Below are 17,752 nucleotides of genomic sequence, written 5' to 3' on the forward strand. Positions count from 1 at the left end.
TTACAGGACTTGGAGTCGGAAAGTGGGAAGCTTGGATACGACACACATGAGACAGAAATATCAATGTGTGAGGCATCTAAATGGAAGCCAAGTCTTTCAGTCGGTATTTTTGGACAGCGGTGGTCAAGGGTCTGGGAAAACGGCCATCAGTGCTGATCTGCTTGACCCTTGTTTGTTGTGTCTGTGTTGGAGAAAGCACAGCTGCTTTGTGAGGGGCCAAGGGGTGCACTGGGCGTCAGCAGTCAGATCTCTGTAGCTCTAATATGCATGATATGGTTCTGATTACTCATACATTTATAATGTAACCTTTACTGTTACGTTTTTTTTTCAGACTTGAATAAAAAAAGTTAATGCCTTTGAAATCTGAGTGCATTTTCCTTCTGTCACTCCCAGAAAGCACATAAGAAATATACTGTACGTAGTGGTTTTGTAGATTTGCAGCACATTTTATACACTAAATACAGAGTAAGACAATTAGTGAAAAGACATACAACTCTCTTACAACTGTTGTAATTTAAAAAAAAATCCAAGCAACAAAAATAGATAACTTTATTGATTAATTTGATTATTGGTATTAGCATTGAGCTCAGTGGTGTGGGACTCAGGATATGTTACAGTCCAATGGTCATATCATTTAAGCAAACATGCAGTATCAAACATGCCATCATATAGTTCATCCACCCAAATAGACAGGAGGCATGAGAAAATATGGTCTAAAGAAGGTGTAAGCAGTACCACATTTACATATATAATAAAAAAACATTTGCTTATGCAGGCAGTTTTGAAAATGATGCTACGAAACATGAGATTAATATTGTGCTAATTTTTTACCATTAACACAGAATATGGAAATTAGTTTTAAAATCAATGGCACTGTTCATATGCAGCATGGGAATAAACGTTCTCTCTTAAAAATAGTTATTGTTTTAAACAAACTGCTTAAATTAAATAAGGAGCAAAGTAGTATGCACATATGCACATATCAAATCCAGTGTCCAATTTACAGTGTCAACATGGCCACACATGCCAATGCCAGTGCTGGATGCTGAAGTGCAAGCACCATCACTTGCTTTAGACAATGTCTACACGAATGAAATATACTGTATAGAAAACTATAGTTTTAGTACAGTGCTTTAGCTTCCCAGATCATCAAATAACATAATGGGGTCATAGCAATATGTGCACAAAACAGAATCATGTACTGTAAGAAAGGTAGACATGGAGGTAACTGTAACTCAAAAGAGAAAAATAATTTAGATTGTCAGAAAGAACAACAGGAAAGGCATAAATGCATATTATGCAGTGTTTTAAAAATGCAACTTTTAATCCTGCAAATAATTTTAAAAGTCTTACAAAGTAGCATTAGCACATGGGAATTTATAGTTGACGGCAAAGAACTTTTAGAATGCCATCCCTATATGTCTACAATGCACTTTTGTTTCAACCATCAGCCCTTTATTTATTCTGTATTGATCACAAAAGACAAAAAGAAAATGTATCCTGGCTCAATCATTTGTGTTTGGGTTTGAGACAATGATGTATTCCGGTGACGCACTGGTAACGTGACTCTAACCAGATTTCTGGCTCGGTCATGTCGAGGCCATCGGCCGCAGGAGCTCAAGCTGGGACTCTAAGGTGACCCTCTCCTGATGAACCACCTGCAGCCAAGTAAAAGAAAACATAACTTTTGATTACTACAGTCAGAACAAGAGATGCACCTCAGGGAGTCATTACATCATGTGCTTTGTTTGCCATAGTAATGATGGTCTACAACAAGATTAAAGCCTTGCTAGGGGCCTCCAAAGGGTTCAATGGTTGTTACACTCACAAAATATGTATTGGAGAAAATAAACAGCCAAGTTAAAAACTTAATTCTCTCAAACTTTACAAATAATAGGGAAAAAAATAACTGATCCAATGATACAATGAATGTGAGTGAGGCAACAGACTCAAGTTGGCGACCATGGCGACTACTATACTACAAGAGTTATCCCCTAAAATGGCCCCCCATTTTCCTCACACCCCCAAACTGAAGTGTTTATCAGAATTAAATATATGGTTCAGTACAAAGTTGAAGTTTTATTTGTTTTTGTTTATTCATTTATTTATTTTAGGTACAAATTGCTAAAACGAACACAGTTTCATACAACAGTCCAGTTCAACAGTCTTCAGAATAATAGGAAACTGTGGTTTGATCAAAGGACCAAGATCAGATGTGTCATACAACACGTATTGCATTTTGAAAAAATGTTAATTTATCTAAATCTCCCAAAAGAACTATGCTTTTCCATCCACCCTCCTTTCGTTCCTCACACACCCTGTTGGAGTTGGATGTTTGACCAGTCCAGGCTCTATTTTGAAGAAGACAGTTGTGAATGCCAATGGCTGCTTAGTATTTCACCATGGCTTGAGTCTATATAAAGACACATATGCCTTTCTCTGCAGAATTCCACAGATGCTTTGAGGAACCAGCAGTACTAAGTGAGAAAAGAACGCCAATATATTGTAAAGATAAAGCTTAGAAATCTTAAGCTTTAAGTTTAGGATCTCTTTTTGGACTTTGCAAGATATTTAAGAAATTGTATTCTGTTGCTTGATTGCATTTCTATTTTTTACTCTTTAGTCTCTGTAGTGTTAAAGCTATAAAAGGGATTTATTGTGAGCATGAATGTTACACCACTGGATCACATAGGAGTAGAATGACAGGCATGCAGCAACTGTGCCACAACCCCATTCCCAATGCAAACATGTAAATCTGTGCCATTAGTTCAGGTATGAGTGATGGGTAAGTGAGCTGACAGTTAAGCTTTGGGCTTTTCATCAAGTTTGACCAGTGGGAACTTTTGTTGTAACTGAGATTCAACTTCTGACAGATAAATGAAAACTTCAACAAAAGAACACAAAAACCCCAGAGTATTAAGTTCCTGTACTTTCACTTAACAGTCAGACTAAAAGCTACTTTCTGAGGTACTTATGCATGCTTTAAATGTGTTCTGTGAGAGCTTCATGCTTCTCCCATTTGAGTTTCCTGGAGGATGCAAGGTCGGGTAATGTCAGAAAGTTCTCATAGACACACGCCTTTTATAAAAATACAGTGTGCATACTAGTATGGTTACATTTACTAAACCTTTTGTGCTTTCAAAGAAAGAGGGGTGCTGACCTTGAGTTGCTGCTGAAGCTCACTGTTGAGGCGCGTCAACACTGCGTTGGTTTCCTTGTTTTTACGGATCGCCATCTGGATCTCCCTCTTCTGTCTGGACAGCAGCCTAAGAGAAATTACATATTGTACTGTAATAACTGTTCCTATCGGGAATATAAAAATAAAATATACATTTAATTCCTGAGCAACCATTGTGAAAAAGGGCGTAAGCATGGTGTTTGAAAACAGAATAAAATGCCTCAAGTTAAAATGAAAAGAAAAGCCAACGGATCCAACTGAAGCGCAGAGGTTTTAGATCAACCAACTGCCACTGCTGGCAGGCATCCCTGTCACCTTTTTCTGTGCTGGATGACAGTTTCAAAGAGTGGTCTGGTCAATGAGAAGCAAGAAGCACATATGCTGCAGCCATTATGCTGGGTTAGGGTGTGCCTTAATGTCTGACAAATACCCATTCTTACTTTTTGAAAGACTATTTGCTGTGTTCATATAACATGCTTAACTGGCCCAGATCCCATTTTTTTACTCCCGGTAATGAATACTCTACTTTGCTTAGACATTGATATATGGGCGGTCTCCTTTTTGATGCTGGGTATGTAGCGTATAGGTGGTTTTAGGACTTGTTCTTTACAGACAGCTTCCTGGTGCCAGACACTTGCCCCGAACAGCAACAACACTGGGGAAAAAGCTTCATAGAGCTCAATGGAGCTGCACAATGAGTGATAATTGAGTGATTGATGTTATCGTTTTTATTAATGCAGCTTTAAGGTTTAATCAGCCACCACACAAATGTATCTTTATTCCTAACTCACTGAAATATTAACCATGACTACCTAACACCACTAATTCAAATAATACACATTTACATTTTAGTGTTGAATAAGTTAAATGTTTGACTGACTTCTGAGCAGGTTTGGTAGAGGGAGGAAACAGCATGGCGGATGGGGTTACACTCTCTGGGTTCTGGGTCTCTGGATGATATTTTCTGCGAATCGGCTTCTGTGGAGCCTGACTGTGTGAAACACCGATTACGTCCTAAAAGAAAAAGGTAAATAAAAAGTTGACTCCCCTGACAAAAAAAAAAAAAAAAGATAATAGATAATTACACAATTAGACCATTATGATCTTCACATGTTATGTCCGCAAGCAGTTCTGACCTCTTTTGGAGCATTTGTCAAGTCCTCATTACTGTGACGAAATCTTGAGCGTTCTTCAGGTTTTACAGTGTTCTCCTCCTGCAATGCAGGCAGAAAGAAATGAATTCAATTAATTACACAACTCAAATTAATTACACTAAAAGTGTTTATCTCATCATGTGATGATATAAGAAGAGTGATACAGACACAGGATGAAGTGATTCTGCACTGGCTGGATAAAACAGCAGTTTCCCTGCCCGGACCACAATGTAGTACTCTCCAGATGCAGCTTCCTCCCCCCTAATTGGCAGACATGATGAATTAACTAACTTTTTTTTTGTATCTCCTTGCGGCATTTCAGCCATTATTTTGTTCCAAACCTAATGTTTGACATATCACTGCCAGCTTTCGTTCAGCAGGGAGATTATTAGTGCAAGAGTGCGAAGACAGGCCCTACACATGAATGCCAACTTTGGAATTATAGCCCAGATCAAGATTGTAAGATTAGTTGCTGTCAGAGCTGCAAGAATTTCTGACTGGGCACCACCTTCTGTACATTTTCTGCTCTGCATCATTTACCATCTGCTAATGTTGGAGTTAGTGAATTTGATCCACTAATTTCTATGGGCTGCCGTCTCCACCGCGGTGGCAGTTAAAATGCCTGGGCTTCACTGATGGTTTAAACAGGCTAATGCTGCTCCTGTAAATTGGACCCAAGAAACCCTAAAATGCATTTCCCTGAGAAGCACAAATGACTTGCAAGCAAGCACAAATAAATGGCCCCGACACAACACTGGATGTGAAACATAACCACAGCATGGAAACATTTAAAATGGTACTGTACTGGAGTAGCTGCTGCAATGGCAATAAAACACAGGAGCACCATTAGCGCTACTGTATGTGTGGTCACATAGGCCATAGATCCCAGTCATTCCACTCCAGCAGTGTCAGGGCTTAAGAAGTACTGTCAGTATCAACCATTTAAGGGCAGGATTTATTTAAACTGCAATGAATGAGAGCAAAATAAATAACTACATAAATAAATAAATAAATTGCTGTCACCAAAACTGCAGAGATGATTTAATAGAAAGTCTGCAAACACGACAGTGGAAGGTTGGTCTCATCAAATTCTGAACATGTTGACTTATCCATTAGACTGTCGGGGACAAAGTTGAGTTGGTGAGTGTGGATACTGTGTTCGACTGACAGATACATATATCAAACTCTGCTGTGCTTTGGAAAAATTCAAGGATGTGGCATTTAGGTCAGGTCTGCACGAGCATCACGTCTGGCTGCCTGCCCAGTGTCTCAATAGCTACTCTGTAGCTTCTCCTTACTGACACTGTTGTGGTTCGTGGAAAAGTTTGTATTTAAAAATGTTAGGCGAAATGAAAAGTTAAATTCAGTAAAGTTGAGTGAAGTCAACTTAAGTGTGAATTGAAAGATTTGTGAAATGTTGTTTAATAAAGTGATGCTAAAAATCACATTTCGGAAAGTCAAACCGATTTAATTGAAATCAGGTAACTTGCTGCCTTTGCCATTTGCTTTCTTTCAACAGTAGAAGAAATATGGATGCAGATATGAAGCGGTTTCTAAATTTATTTTTAATACACTGACCTGTGATTTAGCATTAAGATGCTTTATGTTAAGGAAACCATTTTAACTACACTTATAGTTAAACCATCTATAAAAATGCCCCTCTATGGGGTTTGGGCTGGTATGAGTTTCAGTTTGTCTTACAAAGTGCAAACGTTTAGGATCATCCAGCATGCTTTGGCTATAATTAATAATAAGTAAGTTCCGTGGTAAGGCAGGGAAAAGATGTTGGCCAGTGCTTCCTGGATCAAGTTTCCCCCTTGGAGAAGAGAAAACTTTACATGCCTGTGTACATGGTGTTTCTGAAATGAGAGTAAGACAATAAGGAAGTCCTCTTTTTCAATGTATAAAAAGACAAAAAGTAAATTATATGCTGCTGCCATGGAATAGTGTTTTCCACTTTCTGTGATGGAGCTTAGCTACAGTACCTATTGGAGAGTACATGAAGGATACATTTTATAAAGTAAACACATTAAAACATCAAATGCGTATCTTTGCAAATCGTCACAAGTATACACCCACATGAACAAAATGAAAGTTGTCAGAAAAGACAAATGAAGGACAAAGACCTCGAGGCTGAAAGGGCTCCATATAAATTTATGACATGTCACTTTACCCGTAAATAAATCCTTCATGCATGCGATCGCTTTCAGAACTCAGGAGAGCAGACTTGAAATAGAGGCTCGTATATTTGACAAACACGACCTCGGTTACAGATTTACTGTGCAACATCTGAGATGGATGGAAGAAAATTCAGAAGTGGAAATGCTGGATGGAATTTTGAGTCGGCCTGCTGATTTCTTATTTTTCTCCATTTGCAGAGTCAATGTTTCTGCTTGCTACAATTACTAAAATGAAAAGTGACGAGAATATAAGATTTTCTGCTTACCTCTTCCCTGAAGAGACTGAAGTCAGCAAAGTTTGGTTGCTGCACTTTATTCTGGGGTGTAATGTCAGGAGCATTGATAAAATGAGGAATCTGCAGGTGAAATGGCAGGTACCGATTAAGTAAACCTCGCTTCTATCATTAATTTATGGAAAATTTGTACAGGAGTTGGAGTTTAGATGAACAACAAAGGCTTTGTTTGCTCGGTAGCATGGATCGCTGCCATAATACAAGAAGCCTGACCTGTGAGGTTGATGGTCTTGGAGGGAGGGCAGGAGGAGGGGGCAACCATCCACTTTTTACCCCTGAATTCAAGACAACATTTCACCAATCAGTGATTTAATTTGTCTATATTTAGATGCCCTCAGTGGTCACATTTCACAAATAAACCACACAGTGATGTGAAATCTTGTGTGCTCTCACCTTACTGACTATATATTCCCTTTAGCTCTGTCATGAAAGAAGAACTATCACAAACAAAACACAATAACTCAGTGGAATAGTGCACTATACCGCCAGGCAGTGTGCAAACTCTGTGTGTGTCTGTTTTGAAGCTAATATTTTGAGATGAGCTGACCGAAGACAGGTAGAGGCCATAAATGTGGATTGTACCTGGAGTGCCCTGCTGTAAGAGCTTGTTGAGGTCCAGCGAGGAGGCTCTGGAGTGGGTTTTCTGTGGTCGTGGAGGAGGGGTCGGAGGCTCTTCTGCCTTCTTCACTGCATCCTCAAAAGAAGTGCTAGAGTAGGACCTGCAAGTAAGACAGTGAGGTAAAAAAAAAAAAGAAAAAGAAATAGCGTAAGGTTTTAGGAGTTAGGAATGTTATTGGATTGGATTAATTTGTTACTTGTAATAGGGGGATTTTCACCTCGGTCTAGTTTTTGTCCTCATCTGTGGGTCCATGTCTTGCGACAGCTCTGTAGGGAAGGATGCATTAACTAAACACCAGCACATTAGGCTTTTTTTCTTATTTTAGCTTTTTGAAATGAGAATTAGCTACTTCCTTTTGGGAACATGAACTACAATTTCAATTGTGCAAAGTAAATCAATCAACACTAAACATACAGTACTGCATGTTCATTACACCACATAACATTTCCGCAGCCATTTTTATTACCTCTAAATTTAATTACACTCTAGCATTCACAATTATTGCCATGTGCTTGCAAAATACTTTGCAATACATCAATATCAAATAAACATTTACATGAACCAGGTGTTTTCAGTGAATGTAGAAAAAAAAAAAAAGAGGAAACTCTCTGAAGCAAACACTCCACACAATGAATTGTTGAAGGTAATGTGGTTCTCATATATTCTTATGTGTACAGAAACAAAATATTCACACTAATTTTCCCATGTGAAAGCAGTTGTAGTATCACCTGGCCTCTCAGGAAAAGCATCAAGTTGTAGAGAAGGTGTCGCTTGAGTTGTTGTTCGCCTCTTCAAACTCAGATCTGTAGACACAGTAATTAAGATAATTGGATGACAAAAACGTATAGAAAGAGTTAAGATCTTTAGCTCATAAAATAAATTACATAAGAATTGGATTCCGTAATAGGGAAATTCCAGTGCCATGTGCTATATAACAGATTTTGGAAAATAATGTTGTTTAGTATTTGTTTATTAATCGCATTAAAAAAAATACAAAATAGGAAAAGCAAAAGAAAGCCACCTTGTTTACACACATCTTTCAAATCCTGTTTTGCTGTAGTCCGGCTTGGCCGGACCCCCTCTATAATACTTCGATCCTAAAAAACAGCAAAAAAAAAAAGACAACAAAAACTTAATCTACTATATTGTCAACAACACTACATTGCTCAGAATGAACTTATGTGGAAGTGTTTTAACAAATCAAGTACATGTCAAATTTTATACATTTGGACTAAGTCGGTGCAGCCTCATGTTCAGCTTGTCAGTGCCCCCTACTGGCGTCAAAGACAGACTACACTTTATCTATGAGCTGGGTTTACCATCTGACTGGGCCTTGGTTGAGCATCCTCAAAGACAATAAGTGCCTCTGCACTCTGCAAAAAAACAAAACACAACAAAACTAAAATATAAAAACACACACATACAACTTAATGACCAAGTCTGAAGTGAGAGTAACAAACAAAGAAAAGACGCCTAGGTTCTAGGGGTCAGCTTTACATTTGCGTTTCCCTTACTTCAGGAGTATCTGGTATGTCCTCTTCCTGTTGCATGAACCCTGGCTGCAGGGCCGGAGGAAGGCTCTCAGGGAGAGGGTATCCATTCTTGCGTGCCACAATCAAGTGAAAGGCTGTGCAGAACTCAGAGAAAGTGAGAGCTCCGTCTCGATCCACGTCGCTCAGCTCCCTTAAAAATTTAAAGTTTAAAAGATAAAGAATATCTTCAAAACCAGAGTGGAACTGTAGCCATATGTGTCAAATAATAATCCTTATTACTAAATGGTAAATGGTCTGCACTTATATAGCGCTTTTCTACCTATTGGCACTCACAGCGCTTTACACAACTTCTTATTCACCCATTCACACTCACAATCACACACACACTCACACAGAGATGGGGGAGCTGCTATGCAGCTGACCAACGCTCACTGGGAGCAACTAAGTTAGGGTTCAGTGTCTTGCTCAAGGACACTTCGACGTGTGACTGGAGGAGGTGGGGATTGAACCAACAACTGTGAGATTGGTGGACAACCCCTCTACCTTCCTACCTTATTTTACAGGTCATTAATGTCTAAACAGTTTGTTAATGATTGTTAGTTTTCTAGGAGAGGATTTACAGTGTATAACACACTTCACATTTATCCATGCTAGATTAAATGTCAGATTATCTGCTGACTCACTACTTAATGAGGCATTACTCCCTGATACACTCCATACAGGCGTTTAAAAAAAACTGTGGAGGAAACAGCCCACGTAGAAAACCAGTGTGTAGTTCTCTTTTAAGCTAGCAGTTTAATTTACGACAATTTATCGAAATAATTTATTTTCAAACTACAATTTGGAATACATTTGCAACCTTAAAATTGAAATACTTGGTTTCCTAAACATGTATCCTAGCTTCATATTTTGCTAGAAAAGGCTAAAAACACACGGAAAATGTTGGCTTTGATGTGTCCAAGGTTAACAAAATCAGTCTAACAACACCTTCAAAGCTCTGTATGAAAACCCCTGTATGTTTGCCTCCTTTTAAAGGAAATGGTAAAATGATACACAGTGATGGGAAAGGGAGCATTGCATTGTGGGATTGTTAGCAGAACATGCCCTGTACATTACTTTCTTCATTCTAATGTGAAAGTTTCAGATAGATTTAGTGGACAGATTTTACATAGTCGACATTTACACACTACTACAAAACTCACTCTATAGTGAGTAGGAGGCGATTACAGACAACTCTTTCCTCCTGGTGTCTAAAACAAATGTTTTATTGAATCCATATTTCCCTTAGAATGAAAGTAAAGTACTGGTCTCAGAGAGCATGCAGGTTGGTTGGCCAACAGACCCCAGAACGACAACGAGGACAGACAACACTGTGAGTCAGCACTTACCAAATGTGTGAAAGCTCTGGTATGGGGAGCTTGGATTTTGTGAAAAAGTTCTTTGCAACAGCTCCTAGAAAAAGCAGAGAATTGATATTTCTAAAGTGATTTCTTTATTCATAGAAAGGTGAAGCACAGTGGAGTGGGGACCCATACCCAGGATAAGAGCCCCCAGGTCAGGCTGCAGGCTTTTGAACTGATTAGTGTAATACTCCAGTTGTTCCTCTGTGATCCTCCAGGGGTCCTCATCAGAGTAATCCACTATACTTTGTTGGTCCAGCCTCTCTGCCGAAGAAGCCTGTGAAGAGACAAAACCAAAGTAGCAAGTAGGCTATTATGATAAAGACAGACACAATTCAAAGCTAGAAATAACATTCTGGCTGTACCCGAGCCATAGCAGGATGCTCCACACCGGGTTTGGTCCCATAGTGACAAGGTGAGGAGTGCTGCTCCAGCTGAACTACTGCCTGTGGGGATGGTTTGCTTTCATAGGCTGAAGGATAGGAGAAAAAAATAAAGGATTTTGATGGAGGAGAAACCTGAAGCCAACACGCAATGATTACTTAGTGATTACACTGTTGAAAAATGTGATCTGATAGAATGAGACATTTACCCATCAAAGGACTAGGGAAGAGAAAAACGAGAGGACAGCAATCAGAGCTGCCTTGTTTGGAGGAATGAACAGGTGTCTTGCATTTTTTCAGTTCATTTCTTATTTATCAAACATGGCTTCTGTCAGACATCTTTCACTATAAGTCAACTGAGTCAAAACTAGAAAACCTAAGCAATAAAACTGTTCCTTACACAGTAAATTACCAAATTAAATGACATGACATAAAGTGGCCAGTCAGTGTATATGCTTGTCTTACTCATCTGTGAATCTGCTCCGTTCCTCTGCTTGGTGTATGGGTAGCTGTGGTAGGTCAGCGGAGAGCGGGGTGGTGAACTACGCGGCGATCGCGGAGGAGACAAAGGTTCCTTTCAAAACAGGAAGAGAATATTTGGTATTTCAGCTAAAGAACAAGATTTACTGTCTATGTCTAAAAGCTGTAGTTACTTCTAGAAGAGATATGACAAATGCTGGAAACTCTTCCACTAACATGACAGTGTGTCAAGTTAGTTACATTTATGTTATAAGGAACCTGCTGCATCAAAATCTACCTTGACTGTATTGAGACGATGACGATGGAAACACATATAAAGACACTGATCTGGTCTGGTTTGGCTTGTCCTTCCTCTCTCCAATTTAGTCAAAGAGTTCTGCACTGATGAGCATACGTAGTTAACTAGAATGTCTTTGCACAGTGATCCAATTTTTGTTCAGCTGTAAACATGTCTTTGGTATGATGCCCATTAAAATGATCATTACACTTATTTTGAGCTTATTATCTTTAAATTAAATCAGACAACTAAATCTGAAAATAAATTGCCACTTGTTTGTGAGTTGATACATTGGAGAATCAGAGGTTTCATCACAGCATATACCTTCTTGTCTGCACTGGCCTCCAGGTGTCTGAAGGAGCTCCTTTCTGCTGAAGTCCAGGAGCCAGAACTGGGAGTTCCACACTGAGCCCCCTGAGATTCTGTGTTTGGAGGGAGGGTTAAGTATCGCATCTCTGGTTCATTCTTCAGCCCAACAAATCTGGGCAGAGGTAGATCTAAAGTGAGAAAATTAGAATTCTTTTGATTCTTATTTACCATGATAGTTTATCCTCTTCTTGAAAATAACTGAATAACAGGAGTGTTCACTGAATGACAAAATATTTTTTAATCTAACTAGACAGAGGAAGAGGGTCTTCTACATGTTACTTTATACATGTGAGCTACAACTGCGGCACACAATATTTTTAATTTATATTTTTTTGTCCTTTCGGCTTATCCTGTGAGTTCAGGGTCGCCACAGCGGATCATTGTCCACATGTTGATTTGGCACAGTTTTTATGCCGGATGCCCTTCCTGCCGCAACCCTCCCCAATTTCTACCGGGCTTGGACCGGCACTGCACAGCTGGAGATGGAAACGGGCCGTTAGGGGTTCAGTGTCTTGCCCAGAGAAACTTCCACATATAGCCTGGACTGGGGATCGAACCCCTGACCCTTTGGTCCGTGGACGACTTCCTAGTAAGCCATCAAGCTGTCATGTGCCATGCAGAGAAAAGATTTTCTCTTCGGCTGGCGTGTGCCTAATTGTGTTCTTGTGTAATACAAGCCAACACACTCAGCCCTTTGCACGCGACTCCTCTTTCGTCCAGATTAGACCAAATCCTACCAGGTTAAGATAATCTCCTGATCCCCTTTTGCTCTTATAAGACTCCAACTCTCTGAGCTGCAGACTTACTGGCCGTTACACTCTTCAGGCAAACGGGCAGACCAGACTGGGCGGCTGCGAGCAGCTTCAGTGCCACGTAGAACTGAGGTGTACCAAAGTAACCCAGGCGCTTTGCTCCACACACCTCAGTCACCTGAAAAAACAAGAGAAAGTTTCAAATCAAGCCACAACTACAGCCAGATTATAACAACAAGTTACACTGACAACTCCCTTTTTTCCTGCTGCCTGTAGTGATTTCCTGTTTTTACTATTCTGGTCAGGACCAGAACGATGTTGAGCATGTGGATTTGCACCAGAATGTATGTATGTATGGGATAAGCAGCACAATGGGATTGGTTTATCTGGCACAGTTTTGATTAGAGGTAGACTCATTTGGAGGAGCAAAGAGGATTATGTAGGAAAATCTTAGCTTTCCAAAATATTTGCTACAACCATTAGACGTTTAGTAAGAGAGAAAGTTTGGAAAATTCTACACAAATGAAGAGAAACATGGAGAACATTATATTCTGTTACTTTAAAACACAACATGCTTGATATGAGCTTCTAATTGGTTTAGTCCGAAGATGGAAGGGGTGATGTCAGAAGTCAGATCATCCACCTTTTGTGACATGAACAGATTAGCAGTGGTTATCTAGCTCTCACGAGTTTTGTCATAAACATACAAGGGCCCAAAGTCCAGTTTTATATGTATGAGTGCAATGTTGTACACCACCACATGGTTTTTTTTTTTTTTTTTTTTTTTTTTTTTTTGGTCACAGGCCACAGCACATTTTGCAGTACTCTCAGTTGTCTGGTTATTGAATACAGCAAACCGAAAACAATAAATCCTCCCTTCAGGAAGGAACATTATCACTTTCATGAAGGGAGGGTGGATTTATTGCAGGACTGTTGTATTAGACCACATTAGTTGTATGGTTGCTGTATTCAATACCCTGCCAACTGTGTACGTTTATGAAATATGAATGACGTTGGTGCTGTTAATACCTATTGTCTAATGAGGGTGGGTGGAGTGTGCGTGGCCCATATCGCCCTGTGTGACATTATTTCTGCTTGACCTGTATTGTATTGTAACACCAGCTTTCTCAAAGACGTGGAATCCATATGCAAGCATGGGCCAGCAAGGGGCTGAGCAGGCAGTAGAGGTCATGGCTGCAGTGCTGGTGAACGTGAATGTGGTTGGCAAAGAATGGCTGATGATGAGAATATGTCAAAAACAAGTTAAAGAAGAGAGGAACCAGACTGACAGGTTGGCTCTATGGCCCTGAGGGGGGAAGACGTAAGGAAGATTAAAACCCTTTCAGTGCACGTCAAGGCTGACTTTCCAGATGTTCAAGCTCAACACACTGTTGAGGTTGAAGTTGAAGTTGTATGTTAAACTTGAGACATAGAACAGCTCTTCTTATAACGCACTCCAGTACGAACCCACTAACCACTTTGACCTCAATAATAAACACATAGTAGAATTATCACCTCTCTGATAGTTTCATCCTAAGCACTGGGAAATTGTAACCTTGTAAAAGCAGAATTCATGGCAGAGCTGCTGTATTGGATTGGATTAAATTGCACAGATGGTCACAATGTTATGCCTGATTGTTCCTTTTTAAGGTTTGCAGCAGAAGTTCCCATTTAATTCAATTCAAATATACTGTAAAATAACCAGCTAAATAACAAATGGAAATAATATTAGTCAAACATGATCTGACAGTTCAGTATTTCAGTAACACAGAAGTTTCATAAAAACAATCTAAAAACAATTTAAGTACCAAGTAAGGTACATTTACTGTTTACTTGTGTCAGTTATTTTTCACACAAAAACAAAATCACAAAGTATGTGGATTTAGATAATAAACTTTTTAAGAGCTTACAAAACAGCAGCGCCTAGTTAGGACCCCGGATGCCTATAAGCGAGTTCCCCATTTAAACTTCTTAAGATGATTTTATCTCAGTAACTGTCTGACCTCTCTAAAGGTACAAACATCTAAATATTCAAAAACACATAATTTGGATTGTGTAGCAGAACTTTGTTTTTTTCTTTTATCCATTAACCAACTCACATCCCTGCAGTTTTATCGGAGGGCTTTGTCTAGCCCTCCCTCTCGTTGCTCTGCTACGCTCTGCTAAACTTCATTATGCTCTACCCAGCACTTTAGAAAGTCGTCATTAAAAAAAATGACTATGATGTAAATAAAACTTCTCCAAAAATATTATAAATCTTTGAGTTGTTAGAGGTTCAGGCCTTTTTTCCAAAATGTTTACAAGTGAATGAGGTTCATTCACAGCAGAGCATATTTTAGTAAAAACTTTCTCATACTGTAGCTTTAAGTGAGGGATCTGAGAATGCAGACCACACCTTGTTCAACCAGACTGGTTCTGCAGTCACATGTCAGTACATCTCTCCATGGCCCTCACCATAAAACCTAAACTACCTAAACGTAAATCCGTAAATTACACTTACTAAACTAATGTACACTAGACTAAACGCTCTGCCTCATCTCACTGGCTGCTGTGGGAAACCCTCAGTCAAACCACATGGCCCCAAGTCTAAACTCTTTAATCCACGAATTGATTTCATTGCAGAGCAATGTGTAGGAAGCAGAGCCTCTCTCTGAATAACTGCTGCCTTTACAGCCTGCAGTGACAGCTCAGCAGGAAGAAGTGTCCTGCCTTTAATGCTCATCGGCTGTAAACACAGGTTAGATATAAAGAGCATTCCTTGGTAAACCTGGTAAAGCTAGACAGATCATGAATCAGCAAAAAGCACACCTCTACGTAGAATGCATGACTGAAAACACCTATGTTTTGGCAACAGAGAGATTATTTACAATAAAACCAAGCTGAGCCAAGTGATACCACAACTTCTGCGAGGAAATGCACTATTTACACTTCGCTGATACTGTGTCACACAATGACCCAGAAGGCTGAACTGAGTCTGAGAGTGATCCTGCAGGCATCCTGCAGCAGGGGCAAAGGCAGCTCAAAGGGCCACGTGTCAATCCCCCGTGTGGTGGCAGGGATCCAGGCTGGACAGGAAGCGAGAGGAGCTCAATGCCAAGCTTCCTGACACCCGCACAGACACACAATAGGCTGTAGTCGCCCAGGGCCGAGCTCTTGGGACAGAGAGTGGCGTGAACAGAGGCGGCAACCTGCTGGGTTCATCTGAGCTGGAAAAATGTGTTTATATTTCTGTGATGGCTCAGCAAAATGACTGTGACTGTGTCGTTTTTTTGTTGGAGCAAAGAACAAACATGCTTGTTGCCAAGCACGTCTTGAATAAAATAGGAACAAGAAAACAATATGTATATTTTTCAATTTTAGTCTTTTTTTTAAATATTACATATTTAAAAGACTTGTAAAATGTATTAGAGTTCACACAAAGTCTTAATGTTTTGCCTTTGTCTTATTATTGATGAACAGTCATTTAATTAAATTTCAGTCTGCACTGCATTTTCTTGTAAAATTCATGTATGTTCAACTAAAATAATACTCCCTTTATATCTCTAAACTACTATACACACGAGTGGCAATTGCAAGATAAAGTAAATGTATTGCAAAAGCATAAAGAGTAGAGGAAACGGGTAGTTATGACCTTTATATCTTACTAAAGTTTGCTTACAATAGCCAACATAAGTTTCTATTCACATCACAGCAAGCAGGACTGTAGCAACAAAACTGCTGCTAATTCTACATGGATTGTGCTGCTTATACATTTTTTTGTCCCACAAATGATTTCTGATTGACCTGGCTTTCATGAGCGTACTATTAGATTGCCATACTATATACAGAAATGAATCAACAATGGAAAAACACATTCAGACATTGTGGTTTGCAACAATGCTACAACCACATAGCATAACCGCTGGTCTGGTCCCTTTAAAAAAATACTGACAGGTGCCCATAGTAAATCATGATGATTTCTCATGTGAACAATAGGGTTAAGCAAACCTTACTATAGTTAAAATGACATTACCATCTCTAATTTAATCCTCACAACAAAAAGCCAAAACAGAGAAAAGGCTGAACAGTGGAAGTGTCACACACGTACAGTTGGAGGTGAGAGCAGAGTGCCCTCATGTGTGACAGAGGTGTGAAAGATGGATGAGAAACCTCACTTACACACCACCAGACAGACAACTGGCAAACAAAGAATAATGGCTCGTTATGTGTGTGAGACCATGAGACCCCTGCAGATCAGTGGGCTCTGATGGAGCCGCAGCTGCGGCTCCTTCGCACTTGACAACATGTGATGAGCAAGCAGGCAGCAGATGTGCGATTCACTCACTTTATGCAGGGATTCTGGAGGTAGCTGAGATGCCTTGAACAGCTCTGCCACTTTGCTGGACGACAGTTTCCCCGACGCCTCAGCTTGGCACAGACTGTGGAGACCTGAGTAATACCTCTGTTCATGTTCATTCAGGGAGATGAAAGTCCCCGCAGACGCCACACCAGATTCCTGATCCATTCCCGGGGCTGACGCATGGAGGATCCGCCGGAGAAGCCCTACAACCAAACAGATCGATGCATCCTGCTCCAGACACCGGCTCCTGTTTCAAGTCGGCAAAGGGGGGGTTTGGGAAGTGGAGGCCGGTATCAACACTGAGGATAGAGCTCCCTGTGAAGGCAGGCTGCCTGCTCGGCTCAGGCTCATCCACTCCTCCTGCCTATTGTAGCTGATTGTAGCAGTACCGTCCGGAGCCTTCTGGGGGCGGTAGAGTACAGGAAGAGAGAGGGAGGGGGTCATTGTCTGGGAAATAAAACGATGCTTTATTTACCTCTAACCCACACAACAAAATGATCCCCAGAGTATCGCTCTCAGGCAGGTTATTATGCAGTCATTCATGCAACTTGTCCAACAGTGAAACTTTAATTACCAAAGCAAAAAGAGGCAGAAGATAGATACACCAGCTGTACACAGGGTTTCATTGTACTTAACAGGATGTTTCAAAGAAAGGACCTGTGCTAAAAATAAACAACGTTGCGCATTACTGACGTAAAGTATTTTTTTAAGTTGAACTTAAAAGCAATTCAATTTGATCTACAAGACTTTTAATGCTACAGATGTTAGTAGCAGGTGCATAGGGGGTGGGCGGGGGCCTCTTTGTGCTCAGGCCCTGCCCTTAACCAAATGAATC

At 40.1% G+C, this 17,752-nt stretch overlaps 1 protein-coding gene across 4 annotated transcripts; it reads right to left on the reverse strand.

Annotated features, from left to right (window-relative positions):
• Positions 1-532: 532 nt before the first annotated feature.
• reps2 (RALBP1 associated Eps domain containing 2) lies at positions 533-17,302 on the reverse strand. 4 transcript variants are annotated; one of them, XM_067514169.1, is made up of 21 exons: positions 16,903-17,302; positions 12,633-12,756; positions 11,782-11,954; positions 11,458-11,556; positions 11,166-11,274; positions 10,683-10,789; positions 10,453-10,594; positions 10,306-10,369; positions 8,939-9,107; positions 8,744-8,797; positions 8,446-8,521; positions 8,153-8,227; positions 7,642-7,690; positions 7,388-7,524; positions 7,019-7,080; positions 6,779-6,868; positions 4,501-4,593; positions 4,315-4,392; positions 4,059-4,192; positions 3,161-3,266; positions 533-1,658 (listed from the first exon to the last, which is right to left on the reverse strand). In XM_067514169.1, the coding sequence occupies exons 1-21, from the start codon at positions 17,080-17,082 to the stop codon at positions 1,590-1,592; spliced, it is 2,190 nt and encodes a 729-aa protein (XP_067370270.1). In that variant the 5' UTR covers positions 17,083-17,302; the 3' UTR covers positions 533-1,589. The 4 variants fall into 4 exon arrangements, with proteins under 4 accessions (XP_067370270.1, XP_067370272.1, XP_067370271.1 ...); XM_067514171.1 differs by lacking the exon at positions 11,458-11,556 and having other exon boundaries at positions 16,903-17,301; XM_067514170.1 differs by lacking the exon at positions 4,501-4,593 and having other exon boundaries at positions 16,903-17,301.
• Positions 17,303-17,752: the final 450 nt, after the last annotated feature.

This window comes from Channa argus, chromosome 8 (genome assembly GCF_033026475.1).
Source record: "Channa argus isolate prfri chromosome 8, Channa argus male v1.0, whole genome shotgun sequence".
In the NCBI taxonomy this organism is placed as follows: Eukaryota; Metazoa; Chordata; class Actinopteri; order Anabantiformes; family Channidae; genus Channa; species Channa argus.

Excerpts from the sequence above, each read along its gene's own strand:
- reps2 (XM_067514169.1), bottom strand. The coding sequence starts at position 17,082 with ATGGATCAGGAATCTGGTGTGGCGTCTGCGGGGACTTTCATCTCCCTG. Across the intron at positions 11,557-11,781 it reads AGGCCAGTGCAGACAAGAAG|AACTCTTTGACTAAATTGGA; the intron begins GTATATGCTGTG and ends TCATCAGTGCAG. Across the intron at positions 10,790-11,165 it reads CGGAGCAGATTCACAGATGA|CCTATGAAAGCAAACCATCC; the intron begins GTAAGACAAGCA and ends CCTATCCTTCAG.